We start from the raw sequence: 21,912 nt of genomic DNA, 5'->3' as shown, positions 1-21,912 counted from the left end.
CGAGTTCAAGTTTTCTACACCTGTTAGGCATTGTGACTTGTACTCATCATTGCCTCCAAAGGGCCACTCCTCATAGCCAAAATAATTTCTCCTATCCCCCAGCTCATCTTTCCTGGCCAATGATGGTGACTGCGATTTGGGTCTGCAATTGTAGTTCAAAAACCTAATAAAACACTCTACGTGTAAAACACAATTATACTCAATTTCATGGCTGCCGCAGCTGCTTAAAACATGAGGTCTGCTTATACCTTGCTCACAAAGAACCAACCACTCATTTCTCTACTGCTGTGACTCAGCCAGCCATATCGAAAGGTATATTATAGTTTCCTCTTCCGCTTTGGTGCTCTTATTTACAATTACATACCTGTATTACGTTAGTCTGCAAGCCTAATGCAAACAGTCTATCAGATAGTATAAGCAAGGGTAGCTTCACACCAGTCCTTCAAATGTTGTTTATCAAGTAATTATAAAGCTCTCTCTCTCCTCTTCTCTCTCTCTCTCACACACATACACATTATATACATCACATATATATATATATAGCTACATTTTGAGGACACAGTCCATATTTTCTGATTTCTTTGATATCAGTGTCTAATACTGCTCTGTTAAGAAGGGCTCTCTGCTTATGATTTTTATTGAGTGGAATACTGATTGCATTTTAGGTCCTCATTTATCAATTTGCTGATCAAGCTTAATATGGGTTGTGACAACAGAGAATACAGTGCACCTATGTCCCTAACATCCTGGAACAATCAGGGATTTGCAAGTCCAGAGGCTAAGGAAGAAAAAAAGACCCCCCAGAATTCACAGGATTCACCTCAAACTTAAATGAGATATTGGAAATGCTAACATGGCTTCTAGGATTCCACATAGTATTGCATGCATAAATCGTACATTTTCTACCTAAATCCACTCAACTTTTAGGAATTTCCAAATTACTGAAGAGGTGATTATTGATGGTAAAGAAATTTCTAAGCAGGTAGAGGCAAGATAGAGACTAAGCAAGGGACACTACCTTTGCCAGATGATTCCCTTTGACTTTTCCATCAGTAGGAAAAACAGACGCCCTTTGCAGAATTGTGTGCGTGTGTGTGTGTGTGTGTGTGTGTGTGTGTGATGTGTGAGGGGGTAAGTCTGGAATTTAGAAATAAGTCACCACTTTGACATGATGTTAATAAAAATATTTCATAAGTTGATCCTATATCTTAGCTTTTAAGGAGATTATACTGTTCAGATCTCACCCACAAAGACAAGCAGGCTAAATAGGGGGCAATGTTTTAGGGGTTGCTTATGCGAGGCAGGATATAGAAAGGGAATGTCCTAGATGAGCTGATAAGGGTGTTAGTTTGAGAGTTGCTCAAGAAGACAATAATCCGGAGGAGGACATTGTTTTCAGGGCCACACAGTACCCCCTTCTCTCAGTAACAGAACCCCTCTTTCAGCTAGCCCTTTCTAAGGGTGCCCACGTTCTCTGAGGATGTCAAGCCCAGTAACTCTAGCCTTGATGACTGGTATGGGAAAGACTGTGGACCTAACCTTGTCCTGTCAGACTAAAGCCCATTTATTTTCATTGGTGGAGAAAGTCAAGCTTCCCCTCCTGGAAGTGGAAGGAGGAATGTAGGCCAGTGGGGTGCATCTGCTAAAAGTGGAACCAACAAACTCTAACGAATGAAAGTTGAAGAGAACAGTGAGATATTGAGCCTTCATCATGTTGCTAGAGCCTCTGGATCAAGGCTTAGTTGTACCCAGAATTCTCCTGGACCTTTATAGCAAGCTGCTTAATTTCCTTTATTATTTAAGCCAGTTAGTGTTATGTTTTCTGTGACTTGCAAACTAATGCCTCTTAGTTACAAAGTGTTCTTGTAGGGAAAACAAGTTAGGCCAGAAGAGAGGGACTCCTATTGCAAACTGAAGGCCAGTGGCCCAAGTTACTCCAAGAAGAAACCAACTGGAGAGGGACAAAGAAGGAGAGGTGGGTGATTTAGGAAACCAGTGCTGAGGCTGCACGCAGACAGCAGGATGCTCCTTGTAGGCAGGTGTGGGTATAGCTCTCTGAAGGAATCAGGTTAAGACAAACTAAATCTTTAGTGAGGTGTGGCACTCAGGACTGATCACATGTTAGCTTGTATTTACATAAGGGAACAGTCCACACCTCCTGATGTGTGCCAGAAATGACAGGAGGCCATATGAAGAATGACCAAGGGCGGGGCAAGTGACAAGAAAAGGCACATGATAAGAACTATGTGAGGGGAAGTTGAGTATTGTCTGCCAGCTGCCAGGCAGTTGGGGCATTCTGGTGAACCAGGACAGCCTGGGAGTTGAGCTCTGACTTTATGGAAAACGCAAGTCTATCTGGAACAGTGGGAGATAAGTCATACAAAGATGTAACCTAAATAGAGCAATACTGGATCTTCAGGGAAAAAACAACAACAGGCAAACCCAAGCTACAATAAATGCCATGGAAGTCTCAACAGTAACAGTACCTGAGCACTCCCAGGCTGGGAGTGCTGGTCTTGCTGGTTAAACTATAATCAGTGTCAGGTTTTGTCTGATCACCAAAACCTCTGTCACTGTTGCCAGTGCCACACACCCATCTCCCCAGCCCAGCAGCCTGGAAAGTGGCAGAAGACGTAGGAGGAATCCTTGCCTTAGTACGTCAAAATAACAAGTGTTCTAATTAGGAAATTACTTCAGTTAGGAAGTGTTCTGGAACGTGAATATGTTTGCAGAGTGATAGGAAATCAAACACCAAAGGAAGTAAGGAAAACACTAGATACAGAGAAATCAGTGGTTTTATATTAAAAAAAGAAAGATCGCATCAAACATCTGACATTTCTCTTCTTTCCATTTGCAATGAGCTAAGTCCAATAATTACTAAATATTAGAAATATATCTTTTATGATATTTCCTATAATATAGGTTAAATGTAATACTAATAATAATAGCTAGTATTTATTCGAGTACTTTCTATGTGTCTGGGACTTTGCTACCTTTCAGATATACATCACCTTATTCTATTCCTATATCAACCCTGTGAGGTGAGCAGTGTTATTCATATTACCATTTCAACAGAGAAAGCCAAGATTTGGAGAAATTAAGAAACTTGTCAACACCTCTGGGAATAAGACTGAACTTTTTAAAACTGCACTGTTTAAAAACAAAAAGGATAGTTTAGGGGGAACATCATTCTTTCCATGGTAAGTTCTCAAATGCCAACCTGGACAGTTATCATTTTTTTAAAAAATTGTTTCAGTAATTCTCTGTTGAAGCAAACAGAGTGAGTATGGCATACCAGTTCCCACAAGGTGAATCGGGTATACCATTACCCACCTCGGTAAGACATGCAAGTTGAACAGTAACCAATGCTCATACTATTTTTAAAACTTAAAAAAGTCGTAGGACATAATAGATACAGACAACTGCAAAGAGAATGTTATAGATGAATAAATTACTAAAAAAAATTATTGTAAGGCAAAACACCCTTATAACACCAAGGAGATCAAGAGGCCAAAAGAAATTGGGGACCCGCCCAAACCCTCCCTGAGCCCCATCTCACCACACCCACTCCCTTCTCATAAGGCCTGACCTTACTGCAATCATTTTCTTGCCTTTTTTATGGTTTCATCACACAAATGTGCATCCTACAACACTATATAGTTGAAGATTTGGGTTGGTTTTTTTTTTTCCCAGATAGTTTTTGTTTTGTTTTGTTTTTGGTCTCTTAATTTACAACTTCTCCATCCTCTTCCTTTTCTTTCTTGTAAAAATGATTTTTGAAGAAGTGTAGCCATTTCAACCTGTGAAATGGCAAAGTTTCCCATAGCCTGAATTCTGCTGTTGTGATGGCCTCAATACAAATATTATAACTAGTTGGTATAAATCAGTCCATAAGGAGGATATCAGGTAGAATGAAAGGCAAACATCTCATCTGCCATAGGTGCATTAAGATTCTTTTTCTCGGGGATCCCTGGGTGGCCAGCAGTTTGGCGCCTGTCTTTGGCCCAGGGCGTGGTCCTGGAGTCCCGGGATCGAGTCCCGCGTCAGGCTCCCGCTGCTTCTCCTTCTGCCTGTGTCTCTGCCTGCCTCTCTCTCTCTCTTTCTCTGTGTCTATTATAAATAAATAAATAGATAAATCTTAAAAAAAAAAAAGATTCTTTTTCTCTAACAAAAACCATGGGATAATGATTTTTTTTTTTAACAAAAGTTGCTTTGAGGTAATCTGTTTCTTCCTTCCTCTTGCTGCCTCATACATATATCTCGTAGAAAATCTGGTAATAGGAAAATGCCATGTTGGATATATAAGGAAGGTAAAAAAAAAATAAGCATAAACAAAACAAAAAGATTATTTTTCTTGGGAAGGAAATGGAAAGGACCAGCAACCTCTACCCAGCACTTTGGTTATTTCTAAATTTTGGCACTTTTAAGAAACAGCCAAATGCAGCTACCAGAAAAGAAACAGATGGTAGCAAAGCAAAATCAACTAAAGGGCAATATAAAAATGAGATTTTTCATCAGCACAATGAAACAAGCCATATTCATTCCTTTCCCACACTCCTGTTGCCCTCACCACCACATTCTTTTCAAGACACAACTTCTCAGCAAGGCCTTCAGGCAAGAAATAAGGCTAGCCATGTAGTTAAACCTACTTGCTGTAAGATCTTGGGGCAAGTTACTTAGCACAAGTTTCCTTACATGAACAGTGAGGATAATATGTACCTTACGAGGAGGTTTTTAGGGGGCTCCACTGAGATAATAGCTATAAAGTGTCACATAGTAAATGCATAACAAATGTCAGTCTCTTGGCTTTGCCTCTTCCCAGCCAAGTTGTATCATTTTTCCTTTAAATATGTTGACTTTAAACACTCAAGCCATTGAAAATCAAAAGTTCAAATAAAGGACATAAAAAATTCTGAATTTTCACTTCACCCTATGCAGAATGAACCTTTTTGACAACGTCTGTGTGCATTTAAATACTGAGCAATATGCTTAAACTTTAAGAACCAGGGACAAAACCCCTCCTTCCCAGTTGTTCCCACATTCATCCTTTACCGTCCATTCCCTCCACAACCTTGCTGGTTTGGCACCATTTAATCAATCAGAGAACAAAAGGAAGACTGGAAATCTTTTGTTCCAATCCTCATTTTCCTGGAAAGGAAACTGAAACCCAGAGTGAATTTCCTAAGCACACTCTGGTTCACAGCAGAGACTGGACTACAGCCTCTAACACTGGTTGCAAATGAAGTGCCTACAGGGGCCAATGGGTTAAAGAGAGGAGAGTAAAAGGCGGGGGTAGGTGGGGAGCACAGCTGTTCTAAACTGTGAACTTCAGCTCACAGTTACCATATTGGAAAGAGGGCCAAGTACTGCTAGAACATCTAACATTTAAAGAGATCACTGCAACTTGAAACTTAATATATAATCGACTTGCTTTTAAATGCTGGCAATGTATTAAACTTTTTTTTTTTTAACTCTCTATGCAGGTCAAACAAGACACATCTGTGGGCTGGATTTAGCCAATTTGAGGCCTCTGTATCCTGCCAACCCTAAGTTAAATTTCTTTTATTTAATTTGCTTTGATTCTCACAACCCTTGGTCAAAATAAAAACCTTCAATGGCTCCCCATTGCCTACAAGATAAAGTCCAAACTTCTCACCCAGTCTTCAAGACAATCCATGACTATCTTTAAGACCTCAAAGTATATTTCCACCTTACAGTCCCCATCCTCCATTGCAACCAGAATGGCCACCAATTTCTACATCAGGTACAAAAATATTCAGAAAGTCACCTGCCCTGGCCACATGGGCTGTCCTTGTTCTTCAGACTGTGCCTTTCTTGGGATCACTTCCACTTGTGCACTCCCATCACTGAAACTCTGTCCACCCCTTAAGTGCCCAGTGGAAATACTACCTTTCCACAAAACCTCCCTGATGGCCCCTGCGAAAAGCCACCTTGCTCTGAATTTCCATAGGACTTTATACCACTCACATGACACTTAAAACATACTGCCTTGTTTTGGAGTTACCTGCACAGCTCATTTCCCCAAGTACCGAATAACTCTTCTGGAAGGAAGGGTTTGAATCTGACGACCATGGTGAATATGTACACATGCTTTGTTCAAAGCAGGGGGTTCAATAACTATCTCAGAAACATTACCCTTTTATGCTGCAAACTTGTAGATCAAACATGAAGAAAATACTGTTAGAGAACCCCACTACATTTGTCTTTCATAGGCAGACTCTTGAGTGACAAAAAGGGGAAAAGACCTCACTTCTCTGGCTTCCCAAAACATTTTCTGCCCTATACTACTACTTCCACCCACTTTGTGATTTCCTCCTCTAGAAGCCCTCACATCTTTGCCCCAGACAACACTGATTCTAAGAGACCACTGTTAAATATTCATCCATTACGTGAAAGTGTTGGTCTTTTCCTAGGAGTTAATTTTTATCAGTCTGGTGGTTATCACTTGGAAAGACACAGAGAGCTGGGCAACTGGTAAATAGATGCTGTCATCATATAGTTCAGTTGTGACAAAACTGATTAAATCATAACTACCCAGGAACCAAGGTTGCTTTTGAGTGTGAGAGTCCTAAACTTGTGTCTCACACTCCTGTTTTTCTGGAGCCACTCCCATTTTTAGTCATTTACTTTCAGCTGTGTCAAAAGAGAAAAGAAAAAAACCCATTAGGCTTCATTTTATTTTTTTATTGGCCTGGCCTACCCTAAAGGCACTCAATAAAATGTTTGCTGACTGAATTTCAAAAAATCAACTTTCACAGTCTTGTAAGTCTTTTATAAGATGGTCTAAATTTGTACAATAATGGGAAAGGTTGATGCAACCTGAACTCAAACTAGCTACAGTTTAGATGTCAACTGAGTCATTTCAGTTAGCATATCCTGAGCACACCATTTTAAACCTGATCAGATATATACAGTCAGAGGCATGTTAGCCTTGCAAACATCAAGTTAGATGTTCACATTTATGTCACGTGGTAATCTGTTTTAATGTTAGAGAGCCAAGACTATCTTGAATTCTAGTAAACATCAAGGACAACAGACTATTGGGGTTTCCATTATGAAAACAATGTTTTTTCCTGTTTTGGATGATGCCATTGTAGGTAGTAACTACTAATTCTCTAATTTCTTTACCAAAAGAAGAAAGTTCATTCTTAAACCTTTACTTGGAGTGCTTCTAGCATAAGCACATTAGAGCTTGTTTGTAATGTACATTAGCATAAGCATAATTTAACAGACTTCAAAGAGCTTCCCAGAAAAAGCAATTCTTCTCTTTGTAATTCCTGTGAAAGAAGTGAAATAGGTTTCGCACAGTGACCAAGAGGCTCTGAGTCCCCTCATTTTTCCTTCTTTAGTACGTTTTGGGATAGAACAGGCTTAAAGCAATACTCTCTGCTGCAAACTAATAAGGTGAACATGCTTATTTTGTCTTTCTGTGAATAATTTTCTGTTAAATTTCTGAAATCAAAATTTTAATATTTTAGAAATCAACATCCGAAGCACTGTTCAAGTGTCCTTTAAAGGAATTCTGGACCTCTAATCATTAGTTAAAACACGATTTAGACCAACAGTAACAAGTATGTTGTGATTACATTGTTGTAAAATAGGAAGGCCCACAGATTTGTTAAAGAACCAGAATACAGTAACACACTTAGGAACACAGGCAGCAGCCCGGGACCCACTACATCAAGATCCCTTGCTCCCACTTAAAAGAATATGAATGCGGCCAGCGGAAGGGCTCCTCCGAGTGTTTTTCTGATCTTTTTTTTATATATATATTTTATCTATTCGCTCATAGGAGAGAGGCCGAGACCCAGGCAGAGGGAGAAGCAGGCTCCACGCAGGGAGCCCGACGCGGGACTCGATCCCGGGCCTCCAGGACCGCGCCCTGCGCCGAAGGGGGCGCCAAAGCGCTGCGCCGGGGCTGCCCGCGTCTCTCTGGTCTTAGACCCAGGCAGGAAGTCAACGGGAAGCTCCGCTCCGCTCTGACTTCGACCAGTGCATGCTCCGGCACAGACCGGCTCTGCCCGGGCGGGCGACGGTCCCCAGGGCCGGGAGGCAGAGGCAGAGGCAGGGTCCTGCGGCCGCCGCCCGGGAGCGGAAGCGCCGGGGACACGGCGCGGGGGCGGGCGTCCTGCGTGCTTCGCCGGGAGTGAGCAGGCCGGGGGCGCCGGAGCGCGTGGGGGCCGCCTCCTCGCAGCCCGGGGTCCTTCCGGGAGGAGGCGGATTCCGGCTGGGGGGCGGGGAGGCCCGGGCCCCGCAGGCCCAGGAGCGACCGCGGAGGCGGCGCCGCCCGCCCCGGCCCCGGCCCCGGCCCCGCGCCCCGGACAGGGCGGCCGCGTGGACCCGGGCGAGCTGGAGGCGCCGCGGCCTTACCTGGTTCCCGAGGTACCAGGCGCCCGACAGGGAGCCGTTGCCGGCGCCCGGCGGCCAGTACGTGAAGTTCCGGGACAGCTCGTCCGCGGCCGGGGCGGCCATGGGCTCGCCACCTGCGCCCGCGCCTCCCGCCCGCCGCTCGGCTCCGCGCCGGGGCCCGCGCCCTCGAGGCGCTTCCTGCTCGGCGCCGGCCACCTGGCTCCCCCCGCGCCGCAGGTGCGGCCCCGCCCCGCCCGCCCCGCCCGCCGTCGGGCCTGGGCTCCGGGTGCTCGCGGGCCTCCCCGCCCGGGCGCGGGGCTGCACCTGCCGGGGGAGCAGGGGGGAGCAGGAGGGGAGCAGGGGCCGTCGCCGGGGCGCACCCGCGGGAACGAAGGCGCCGACCCGACCCCGACCCCGACCCCGGCTGTCGCTGGCAGCTCCGGCTTCTGTCACTTCCAGTGTTTCTCGACTGAATGTCCAAAGCTGTTTGCATATGGGAAAGTCACGAATTCGCGACAGTAAAGCCAGATCCACGAAGTCCCGGTGCCACCGACTGATGGACCCTTCGGCGCTATTCCTCGCCCAAGGGCAGAACCTCCCGCGGCGCAGAGCCTGATCCTCCCTCCAGAACCGGCGCTTTCAGAGGAGTCAGCCCTGAATGGTCCTCACAGACCCACCAGAGGTTTGATGCTGTCTGTAGCCGGTCGAATTCTACCGCCTTACGAACGATTTGAGGTGTCCCTGACCCTCAGAACCCCGTGGCCCTGTATTGTGGCCGAAGCACGGAACTTGGATGCTCTTGTTCAGGCCACACCGAGACTCTTCGTACATCACTGTTCTGTCTGCCATGACCGCACTACACGGGACCTTCAAGGAAACAGAATTGCTGCCTAATGAAAACTGGGAGAAAGTATTCAGTGTTTATTAGGGGAAGCGTGCGAATGAGAGAAGGAAGTGAGAAAAATGCCATTTTTAGGTAAAGAACGAGACATCACCTGGGAAGCTGTGTAGTTTCTTGCTTTAGCACCCAAGATGCTCAATGAACAATTGATATGGTAGCTAACTCTTCACAATTTTAAGAGGCTCATTTATTTCAAATAAATATCTGAAGGAAAAAGTGTCTTTTTTATATCTTCTATAATACCACATTAACTTGTGTCGGTGACCTTATTAATGCTTCCTTCGGTTGAGTGCTTTAGGATACAAGTAACAGAATATCCTAGTAAAAGTGGCTGAGACAACAAGCATGTCGTCTCTGGAGGGAATTTGGTTCTGTGTGGCTCTATGATGTCAGTTCCATCTTTCTGCTCTACCATTCCTGATATATCAGGCTTTTCCCTTTTCATGGTGGCGGCTCCAGGCATTACATGCAAACATGACCACATGCAGGGGGGAAAAAGTGGGGCATTTCTTCGTATGCATCTTGTTGTTGTTGCTGTTGTTGTTGTTTTCAGAGAGGAAAACCTTTTTCAGGCTGTCTCAGCAGATTCCCCTTCAGGTCCCATCAGCCAGGACTCAGTCACAAGCCCAACCATGCTCTACCTGCAAGGGAGGCTGGGAAAGTGACTCAGGCATTTCCAACCTTCAGAATGGGAGGTGAGCAAGGAAGAAACCAGGATAGGGTGGGAGGGTACTACCAGCAGAGCCTGGCACAACCACTCCTCAATATATTCTATCAGCCAGATTGTAACTAGTCATACACTCTCTAACAAGCAAGATAATAAGTGGATCGTGTCACTTTCCTGTTTAAAATGCTACCAGACCTCACCATTGACACAATAAGTTCACACTTTTTAAGCTTGGCATATGAGACACTTTATGATCTGGCCCCCAGGCTCTGTTACACACAAATCAGTCCCATTTTATTTTATTTTATTTTTATTTTTTTTCATTTTATTTTTTAATTAAAAAAATCATCTTCCATTTCTTTGCATTTGTTTAAAAACCTGTGATTTTGGAGGAAGACAGCACTCGGTACAGAATAAGTATGATGTGTAGCCTGTGACATGCTGTTCTCCAGATTCCAAGATGTCACTGCAGTGACTGTGGCTGTCCTAATGTGTGGGGGTGGTTGGAACAAAGAATTCGTGACCAATGTTCCTTTCCACACAGTTCACAAGGAGGCGGCAGGAATGCTGTGTGAGCTATTTCAGTCCCAGCAGTGTAGGAGTCGCTGGAGGCTGTTCAGGGCTTTGTGACGGATGGCCTCTACTTCTTGCGGGGTTTCTTCAGGGGATATCCTGTTCACTTTACAGGACACCAAAAACCCTTGATCTACTGGCTGTTTTTAGAGCTGAAATGGTGGAGGTCTGTTCTTCAGTTAATTCTAGGAGTTCTATTTTGGTGCCACATCATTTGTAGCTAAATCATGACTCCATTGCAGATTTGCTGTGTGATTTTGATCAAGTGGTTTAATTTCTCTGTGCCTTGCATTTATCCTCTGTAAAAGGGAGCTAATGAGTACTGCAACATAGAAAGTACTCTATAAGTTGTATCTTTTACTACTTATGATGGTGGGAGAGGGAAGAACTTTTTAAACAAACAGATATGCACAAAAAAATACAAACCACAGAGGATAAAGTTGATATACACAGTTGCAGTAAAATTAAGAACTTTCATACATCAATAGACCAAAAATATAAAAAGATAAGTCACAAAGGGAGAACATTATTTGTTATGACATAAAATTGATGAAATTTCACATCCAGAATATGTAAATAACTCCTATAGATCAATAAGAAAATGCCTGATAAACCAGTAGAAAAATGGGCAAAAACATAAACAGGCATGTTTCCTTAAGAGAAAGTATAAATGGCTGATAAACTTACACAATGCTTCCATGTCACCAATAATCAGAAAAATGCAAATTTAAAAGCTCAATGAGAATCTATTAAAAAAAAGAGAGAGAGAATCTATCTATACCTGCCTGGTTAGCAAAAATAGTTGTTTTTTTAATTTATATTTTGTTTCAGTTTCTTTGGGCCACTATAACAAAATACTACAGACTGGATAGCTTATAAACAACAGAAATTCATTGCTCACAGTTTTGAGGCTGGGAAGTCCAAGATCAAGGCACCAGCCTGGTCACATTTAGGCCCTCTTCCTCGTTCACAACCGGCACCTTCTTTTTTTTTTTTTTTTTTTAATTTTTATTTATTTATGATAGTCACACAGAGAGAGAGAGAGAGAGGCAGAGACACAGGCAGAGGGAGAAGCAGGCTCCATGCACCGGGAGCCCGACGCGGGACTCGATCCGGGGTCTCCAGGATCGCGCGCTGGGCCAAAGGCAGGCGCTAAATCGCTGAGCGACCTGGGCTGCCTGGATGTAATTTTTATAAGTGCGATATACTTTATAACTAATACAAAAGATGAATCGAGAATCAAATGCAAGATTTTCTGGTCAAAGTTTTCAAAAGTTCAAGGTCAGTTGACCTGGATTTAAGTTAAGTCTTCTGCTCCTTATCAGCTGTGTGGCTTGGGGTAAATTCTCTGAGATTCAATTTCCTAGTTCATAAAGTTGGGAATAATAATATTTTATTTCAAATATTGTTGTAAACATTCCATACTAGGTAATATGAGTAAAAAACATTTTATAGTTCAACTCAGTTCACCCAACATTTGGTGCCAGGAGCCAAAGGCACAGGGATGAATAAAGCATGGGCTTTTTTTGCCCAAGAACTGATACCAATGTGAGCAGACAGGCAGGTAACAGGTAGACTCAAGTTAACTTTAGCATGAGAGCTGGGAGACAACAAAGTGGTTATCCTCAGCTCAGTTTGGGAAGGCAAGTGCAACCTGAGGCTACCTAGAAAGGAGGGCCCAAATGTTCCAAATCCCGGAGGATGAGTTAGCCACTGCAGAAGGGAGGTGGGGGTGATCAGCGCATAAAACAAGGCCAGAAACAAGAAACAGTATAGTGGGCATGTTTCCAATTAGTCATGGCTGAGATGAGATTTACCCTGAGAATAAGGACAGAAGGACCAGCAGGTCCAGGACATAGAAGATTTGTGTGCTGGGTTATTAAGGTTTGACTTGACTGTTAGTGGGAGCAGTTGAGTAAGTTTACATAAGGGAACAGCAGAACAGGATTGTTGCTTTACTTTTTTTTTTTTTTAAAGATATTACTTATTTATTCATGACACACACACACACACACACACACACACAGAGGCAGAGACACAGGCAGAGGGAGAAGCAGGCTCCCTGTGGGGAGCCTGATGTGGGACTCGATCCTAAGACCTCAGGATCACGACCTGAGCCAAAGGCAGACACTCAACCACTGAGCCACTCAGGTGCCCCAGGATTGTTGCTTTAAAAGATTCCCTACTGGAAGGGCAGTGATGGTTTAGATGGAAAACACCAGAGAGGGAGAGTCAAGTTAAGAGCCTGCAATGAGGATACATGACAAAGGTGAGAGAGAGCAGAGATCTCAGAAATGTTTCCAAGTAAAACCTGCACAACCGGTGGATGGAGCAGGGGAGGGAGAGAGAAGGTGGGGGTAAGGAGATGTGAAGCAGGGGAGAGAGAGACAGAGATGAGAGAGAGTCTAAGATGTGTTCTAGTTGGGACTACTGGGTGCTAAGGCAGCATCACTTACCAACATGGGTACTAGGAAGGAAGATTCGCTTTAGGGAGAGAGGGTGAATTCAGTGAGTTGAAGACTCAATCGAATTTGAGGAGCTTGTGGGGCATCTAAGCAGAAAAGGAGGTGCACGATTATCTTAAGATGCAGGGGTGAAGTCTGGGGCCAGCGAGATTTAGGTGGATGAGGCTGGCCAGGGAAAGCACATGGCCCCCATCATTTGGAGTAGGACCAGGCAAACTTTTTCTATAAAAGGCCAGATAGTAAATATTTTAGGTTTTGTGGACCATATGGTCTCCTACCGTAACTATTCAACTCTGCTGTTACAGTGCAGAAGCAGCTACAGACAGTATGTAAATTAGTGTGTGGCTGTGATCCAATAAAGCTTTATTTACAAAAACAGGTGGCTGGCACAAACTATAGTTTGCTGACCCCTTTCCTAGAGGGAGGAGAGCTGAGTGCAGAATACAAGGCCAACAAGGACCACTCGAGAGGTAAAAGAATATATTGGCTAGGCCTCTTGGCACATGAGTGAAAGGATCCCAAACCAAAAGAAAATTCAATGACTCATAATTAATACCTGGGAAGGCAGGGATGGAGCTAGACCACTAGATCCAGGAACCTGATTTCTGGGTATGGTCTTCATCCTCAGGTCAGCTTCACATGGTGGGGGCATGGCCACAGCCTCTCCTGGTGTCCATCCTTAGAGCCTGGGTTCAGAAAGGTAAAGGAAGTGGACAGATTGGTTATTGTTCCCATTTCTTCATGCCCTCCCTCCCATGGAGGGATATATCTATTATCCACCCCTAACTCTTCACCTCCCTCCTCCCCCGCCAATTGCCAAATGACTGTAATTCCTCCCACTAGAGGCAGCATCTCAGTGATACTGGGTTTGGCCACATGGCTTGCTCTGGAAATGTGGATAGTGACAACAAAGTGACAGTTCTGAGCCAAGACCTTGAGAGATAGCTCACATTTCTGCTTGCTCGGTATTTCTGTGCTCTATCTTGAGAAGAGGAGGCCTTAAGTAGCCATTGGTCCAGAGAGAACAAAGACACCTGTGAAGCCCACCTGAAGTCAGTCCTTACCACATCTGGCCTATAGACTCACAGATGAGAAAATAAATATTGGTTCTTATAAGCCAACAAGATTTTGAGAATATTTGTTATACAGCAACACTGATTGATTAGGGTGTGCACAACCAGCTTCATTTAGAAAGTCCTGGTGAATAACAGGCCTGATTTGGGACATGTAACCCATCTTGGGACCAACCACTGAGCGCAGAGAGATGTGGATCCTGGTCTCACTCTTCTTTAGGGAGGTGGGGGCAGTTACCAAGGTAAGAAGAGGCGGGCCGAGCAGACAAAAGCAGTAGCCAGTGCTGAGAAGTCAGGTAGGACAGAGTAGCCAAAACCAGGATGTGTAGATGGCTGAGAGAACAGAGATGATACATGAGAAGTGTTTGTGCCCTTTGGCAACAGCGACCAATAAAAGTCATGAGTGATCTTTGCCTGAGCAGTTTCAGTTGAGTGTTGGGGGCACCAGCCAGATGATAGTTGGTGATTATATTTAAATAAATTCTAATTCACGATAGGAGTGTTAGCTCTTCCTGAGAAGGACTTTAGATAAAGGAGCAGGTTAGGAGTCCAGGAGGAGGGGTCAGAGTTTCATTCATTTGTGCGGCATTTTGAAGCCATGGGAGGCCTCCGGGGAAAGGGAATGTCGGGATCATCCACACTAGAGGGACGTGATTCTCGAAGTGGGAAATACAGCCCTCAAGGGTAGAACCAGATAAAAGGGGGAGCCCAGTTCTGGTGTGACCCTCAGGGCCTGCAGCAGCAGAATTGGATCTTTGGGAACCAGACGTTGAAGGCAGAATCAAAGGGACATGAAAATTAAAATAGCAGGGTTTGGTGAGGGATCGCAAGGGAGGTGGGAGAAGCCAAGGGAGGAGAGAACTGATAAGAGTGTCTGGTCTCAGGCCTGGAGAAGCAGTAACAGAGCCAGCCCATAATACAAGTATCCAATTGGCAAGATGGTAATCTATTGCCCCCCCCCCGCCCCCCCCCCCCGCCCCGGGACTCTGACCTTGCCTTAACTTCTTTCAGGCCTCTTTCCTTAGCCTCTGTCCTCCTTCTACACCCTGTCCCACCTGCCTTTACTGATGACTATGTAGGACTTCCTAAGGCTGTGTCCCACCCAGGCTGGTCCTCCCCAGACAGTCCCCCAATATCTTTTCCTCTGCCTCCTCTTAAATTGTACTGTTTGTGTCTCATTCCTTTGCTCTTCACTCTCAAGGAGGCATCTCGGAATGGATCCAGGCCAAGATATTAACATAATAGATCTTCTTCTGTGATTATTTGCTTTCTAAATGGACTCTCCTGGTAACATGATGTCTTAACCCAAAGGAATATTTCTGTCGAAGGAGTAACAATGTGGCAGATGGAGGTGGGGTGTGCAAAATTGCCTCTCAAATCTTACCGCATAAGTTTGCCACTGATGAGGCTCGTCCTGAACTGGGGAAGGCATTGAGGAAAGTCAAAGAGCCTTAATTTTAGAAATAAAATACTTGAGGGCACCTGGGTGGCTCAGTAGTTGAGCACCTGCCTTTGGCTCAGGTCCTGATCCTGGAGTCCCACATCAGGCTCCCAACAGGGACCCTGCTTCTCCCTCTGCCTGCATCTCTGCCTCTCTCTGTGTCTCTCATGAATAAATTAAAAAAAAATCTTTTTTAGAAAAAGAAATAGAGTACTTAATTTTAGGCAACAAGACAACAGATTTTTAGAAGTAATTCCTAAATTAAATGTGGAAAATATAGGATTAGGCAAGTGGCCACAAGTTCAAGGTCAAGACGCAGTTACTCATATCCTGGTGTATTACCTTTTTCTTCCAGTTCCAATCTTCCATGCTTACATTTGTTATTTCACTTGATCCTCACAAAAGCTCTGTGACGTAGGTGAGGCATTTGTGTTTCTTAAAAGCACTTAAAATTTTTGTCTTTTTACAAAGCAAAATAAAAAGTTTCAGTTTAGAGAAGCTAACATCCTCATCTAAGGTTCACTTTGGTTTGTGGTGGAGTCAGGACTTCTGCTGCTCAGTTAAGAAGGCCAGCTATGTGGGTGAATTAGTCAAGGTTCTTCAGAGAGAAAGAATCAACAGAGATGTAGATATATGGATACAGATATGGCTACAGATCCATGTGATGATGAAGACTGAGAAGTCCCAAGATCCAGGAGAGCTGAGGTAGAAGTTCTAGTCTAAAAGTCAGAAGGCTTGAGACCCAAGAAGAGTCCGTTTTTCAGTTTGAGATTGAAAGCAGGAAAAGACTCGCGTTCCAGCTCATCAGTCAGGCAGAAGACATTCCCTCTTGCTCAGTCTTTTATTTTATGCAGATCTTTATCTGAGTGGAAGAGGCCTCCCCACGTTAGGGAGAGCAATCTGCTTTACTCAGTCTACTGATGCCAATGCTAATCTTGTCCAGAAACACTCTTCTGGAAACACCCAGAACAGTGTTTGACCCAACAGTCTGTGTTCCCCGTGGCCTCATCAAGTCGGCATATAAAACTATCACAGTGAGCGCCTCAAATTGGGAAATAAAAAGACAGTCCTGTATTGCATTGAATACCCCTGATATGGCCTATGGAACCAGGTGTGACAAATGTGCAGGCAGAGGTTTCATGGCCATAAATTTGATTATTTGTACTATTTTTCTTTGGCCTAGAGTTTGGTTTCTATAAGTCATCCAATTTGTCCTGTAGGTTTTCTGTGACCACTTTACTTGAACAGGATTCACCTTCTATCTTTCTCCCCTCTCCTTCTCCTGCATCATCTTTATTGTCATACTGTCATTAGCAGCACCCAAGGTTCACTGAGTGTCTTCTGCTCTCATGGCTCTATACCAGGAAGGAATTGAGAATTCACAGGGGAATCTAGATCTGTCCCTTGCTTTGAGTGGCTTCATCACAGTCTAGGAGACAGAAGATAGAGAGATAAATGTAAACCAACTACAAACTACCTAAGTGCTAAGTGCAGGAGGGTATTCATCTTAAGATTCCACAGAAAGGAATGATTAGTGGGCTGAGTGTGGTCTGGAAAAGCTTCAAGGTGTCTGTGACCATTGGGCCTCAGGGAAGAGCACATCCAAAATGAGACCACCAGGAACAGAGACACCCCCCCCCCCCCCCCCCCCCCCCGCCAATGACAGTGGAAAGTGTGAGTGTGTGCAGGGACAGACAGTGAGTCGAGGCTTGGTGAGCTCCTAAGCCATTGAACAGCTTGATGCTTGGAGAGCAGCATCCAGGAACAGCTTTAGGTCCAGGTTGCTAACTAAAATTTTTTCCAGTGTGAGTGAGATTTTCCAGGATCAGCATGGAGAGTCATCTGCCTTTCCTGGAGGCATCTCCTCCCCAGCACAATTTCCTAAACCTGTCTGGCCAGTCAGGTATCACTGCTGCTCTACCAAGTTATGTACAAAGCCTGGATCTGCCCATGATTAAAGAGGGGGGAAAAGCACTGAAAGAAAAAACCTCTACCTGTTTTCATGTGCATGGTGAATGCTGTTTTATATGGTTTGTCCTGTTTGTCTGGATCCCTAGCCCTAATGAGCTGTAGATTATGGAACAAGCAGGGACTGGTCTGGCAGTTCTCTCCCAGGCCCAGGCACACTGTTGTGCTCTGCTGGCTTTGGGGGCAGCACAGAAACTGTGTGCAATGAGACTATACGCTTTGCCTCCAACAGCCAGTAGGGCAGCAGCTCACCTTCCTCCTCCCAAATTCTCCACACTCTCCTTGGTCCTCTGGAGGCTGTGTAGGTCCTGGAGAGTCAAACATTTCGAGAGATCACCTGTATTCCAGTCCTGCTCTGCCACGAACCAGCTGCATGGCCTTAGCAAATCCCTTTACCTCCCTGGGCCTCATTTTCTCATCTGTAAAAGGAGAGTGTGGGCTAGATGACTATGCAGAATGTGTTAACTCTGAAGGATGAGTCTAGGAGGACTTGTGTCTTCTTTGAATTATATCAGACAGTGTTTTTCTCCCCTGGCTACTTAGGGGAGGAGAGGGGAGCTCTAGAAGGTACAAGTTCCTCTCCCTAAAACGTCATAAGATATTAGTCTCTAATCAAAGAGGGTTGGCTTTTACCTATCACACACACTTTTTCTTAGAATATTTATGTATTTATTTGAGAGCAAGAGAGAGAGAGAGAATGGGAGGAGGGATAGAGGGAGAGAGAGAGAATCTCCCGCAGACTCCCCACTGAGCACAGAGCCCCACGCAGGGCTCGATTCCAGGACCCTGAGATCATGACCTGAGCCTAAATCATGAGTCATAAGTTCAAACTACCAAGCCAGCCAGATGCACCTACCAGATATATATATTTTTTTGATATCTTTAATGGACATTTTAGAGAGATGGAATATTTAGAGAACTTTAAACATAGGAGAACTATGAGTCAAATAATCCCATGATTTAGAAGCTGTATGATCTCAAACCAGTTACTTCACTTTCCTGGGACTCCATTTCCTCACTTATAAAATGAGAATAATATTAATAATAATAATAGTAATAATAACAAGAACCACACTCCTTAGGGTAACTATGAAGATTAAATATGTGAGTCTTAAGTCCTCAGGACAGTGTGTACACATAGGAAATATCCACAAGCTAGAGCCATAGTGTGTCTGTCAGCTGTGGATCAGTGAGGAAATGACGTGTAGTATTGTAGTGGTTGGCAGGAGGACCCTGGATGAAGGAAGATCTGAGTCTCAATCTGGGCTTTGGGCCAACCAGCTGTGTGGCTTGGGCAAATTATTCTACTTCCTCAAGCCTCAGTTTCTCAAGCCTCAGTTTCTTCTCTTTATGGGGAATTGTGATACTTCCTGCTCTGTAGAATTATGAGTGGAAGCAAGAAAGAGATGCTCGTAAGCCATTCTGCTTTTACAAGACCTGGTTTAGTCTTCAGGCTTTTAGGCCTATTCCAGGCCTTCACAACTCTACCCAGGAGGACCTTTGGAGATGTGGAGACCTCCTCTTTACTCTAGAGTGGCGCTGTTGAAAAGAAATATAATGTAAGCCAATACAGCATTTAAAAAGTCTTAGTAGCCTTGTTTTAAAAAAGTTTTTTTAAAAAAGTAAGTGAAATACATTTTAATAATGTACTTTATTTAACCCACTAAAATCCAAAATGTTATCATTTCAACACACAATCAAAATAAAAATTATTTAATTTTTTTTGTACCAAGTTGGAAACCTGGTATGTATTTTATCCTTGCTGCATAGCTCAATCCATACAGCTTACTTCAAGTGCTCAATAGCCTTGTGTGTCTAGGCCCCTAAATTGGAAGCCATGCCTCCAGCCTAAGAAAGCAAGATCAAGCCTCTCCTTCCACACACTCTCAAGCCCACCTCTTAGTTCCACTTCCTGTCTGGGGACCCACTGATTTCACAGGTGGGTGCCCTAGAAAAAGGCTTTGGGATTCGTAGAAGATACACCCACCACCCACATGGGTGTGCTCTGACCTTCCATGTCTCACTAGAAAAGCCACATCAGAATACGACACCATAATCTCAACACCCATTCCATGAGATACACATATACAACAGGGAATTGATTTTTCAAAGCACTTCCAAGCTTGTTATTTGAAATATCACTATCATCAACCATCAAGTATCATCCTCTTTTTTCAGTCATGCCTTTGGAGAATTTTATCCACTGCCATCTGGCTTATATTTAACCCTCTCTGGTAATTAATTTGTATATTCAATTTCATGAGTGGCTACTATGTGTAGTGGACTTAAGAATATAGTAATGAGCAGAAAGAGTGCAGTGCCTGCGCTTGGGAATGTTAAACTTGAGTTGGATGGGAGGGAAGTAAGCAGGGTCTTATAACAATGGTATAAGGGGGGGTATAAATACTGAGTACTCGGGAAGCTCATAGGAGGGCAACTAACCTAACACAGTAGTGTGTGTGTATGTGTGTGTGTGTGTGTGTGTGTAGGGGGGCAATCAGGGAAGCAATGTCTAAAGTAAAGTCTGAACTTTGAGTTGAAATTGGAGTATGGGGTTGTTGGGTGTGGAGCTGGAAAAAGAAAGAGAACATTCCAGGTAAAGAGAGAGCAATCACATATTCCAGAAGGTTCAGAGTAGGGGGCCTGCAAATCACACCCTCCCACTGGAGTCCAGGAGGAGTACATTTGTGGTGTGGGTAGATGTAGGGGAGGCAGGGGATTAACCATGGTTAATACTTAGGGCTTTATTTAAATTCTATGGTAAAGTAAAAAAAAAATTCTATGGTAAAGATCCTGGGAACATCAGTTCTGGTTCTGATTTCTTGCTTGCTGTTTACAAGGTATCTCCATGTTCCACTTAAATTCAGCATGCTCCAAATCACTCATCACTTCCACTCCTCTGCTAAATATTCCACATGGGTTCTCTCTTCTAATTTTTCTGTTTCTCATAATGAGATCAGCATAATTCCAGTCTCCTACTGCAGCGAAGACATCTTTCATCCCTTCTCTATCTTCACTCCTGTACCCAAGCCATTACTAAATCTCACTAATTTTTTGACTGAATAGCTGAAGGCCTTTGTTTCAAGCACTTTCTGCCTTCCTTGAAGATAATTCATCACTTATTTTTCTATAATAGCTTTAAGTTTTCAGCAGGGCAATCCAAACTCCAAGTGGTATAACTTGTACTCCTTTGAGATATTGTTTTGGAACAAACCAGCAGTTTTGAAAATCACATCAGATTATAAAGTAGGAAAATAATTCCAGCAGTCCAGAAAAGTCCCAAGTAATTTTTATTGGAAAAAAAGTTTTATTTATTTTTTTATTCTAATGTCTTCTTATATCTTAAAAAAAAATTAACCTTCCTCCTGAGATTGTAAGGTCATGTTACTGGCATAGAGAATCCATAAGCAGGGATTTTGTCCAATTGTGTCCCTCTCTTTCTACATAAGACTTTTCCTGGATACATTACCTGCATGTTCACTCACCCTAAAAAAATGTTCAACACTGTTTAAACTTGCCCTTGATTACCAAGTATCTTACTTCATATTGGCTCAACAATTCATTATAACCACACCCTGTACTGGACATGGAAAATTTAAAACACAAGAACCAGACTGCATTTTGTGTCTCATGAATAAATGAGAAGAGAAATGATAATTTCCCCCAGTTGCATTTTGTCATGTTTTAAGCAAAATGTCCACTGACTGGAAATTTCATTTGAATCAGTAAGTATTTAGTGAGATTTAAGGATTGTGTTCAGCATGAAACTACTTGTTAGAGGTACAATAACCACATTTTGTACACTTAAAAATGAGGATGCAAGTGTGACAATGGGACAGGGTTTTGAAATCAGTACACTCCCAGAAAATTTGTGTTGAATGATTCCCATAGTTAAAGGAAATGCAATATAAACACTGTCACTCAAGTTTATAATTTTATTGAAAACACAAGTCCAACTTACATTTATTTACTTGGCCAATGAGTAGTGAACATCCAATACAGGAGGTACTTTATTAGCTGGTAAAGTCACAAAGGTGAAAAATACAGACAGTTGCCTTAAATGCTTTCTGAAAACATTGTGAGGCTAATTTTATGTGTCAATTTGGCTAGGCTATGGGTGCCCAGCTGTTTGGTCAAACACTAGTCTAGATGTTGCTGTGAAGGTATTTTTTAGATGCAATTAACATTTACATCAGTAGACTTTGAGTAAAGTATCCTCCATAATGTGGATGGGTGTCTCACCAGAACAGTTGGAGGCCTTAAGAGCAAAGATTGAAATTTTCCCCAAGAAAGAGAAATTCTGCTTTCGGACTCAAGACTGCCAATATTGGCTCTTGTTGGAATTTTCAACCTGCCCGCCTACCCTGCAGATTTTGGATTTACTGCTTTCCACAATCGTGTGAGCCAATTCCTTAAATAAGTCTATCTCTCCTCTCTGTACACACACACACACA

The 21,912-nt window shown here is 43.5% G+C and overlaps 1 protein-coding gene across 1 annotated transcript in view; it reads right to left on the bottom strand.

Annotated features, from left to right (window-relative positions):
* Nucleotides 1–8,847, bottom strand: part of NIPAL2 (NIPA like domain containing 2) — a 76,660-nt gene extending 67,813 nt beyond the window's left edge. Inside the window, exon 1 of the mRNA XM_041769517.1 lies at nt 8,392–8,847. Coding sequence (XP_041625451.1) covers nt 8,392–8,493 — 102 coding nt within the window. The 5' untranslated portion in view covers nt 8,494–8,847. The remainder of the gene's footprint in view (nt 1–8,391) is intronic.
* Nucleotides 8,848–21,912: the final 13,065 nt, after the last annotated feature.

This window comes from Vulpes lagopus, chromosome 9 (assembly GCF_018345385.1).
Source record: "Vulpes lagopus strain Blue_001 chromosome 9, ASM1834538v1, whole genome shotgun sequence".
Classification (NCBI taxonomy): domain Eukaryota; kingdom Metazoa; phylum Chordata; class Mammalia; order Carnivora; family Canidae; genus Vulpes; species Vulpes lagopus.
The sequence above is the reverse complement of the archived record's forward strand: the minus strand, read 5'-3'. Positions and strand labels throughout refer to the sequence as shown.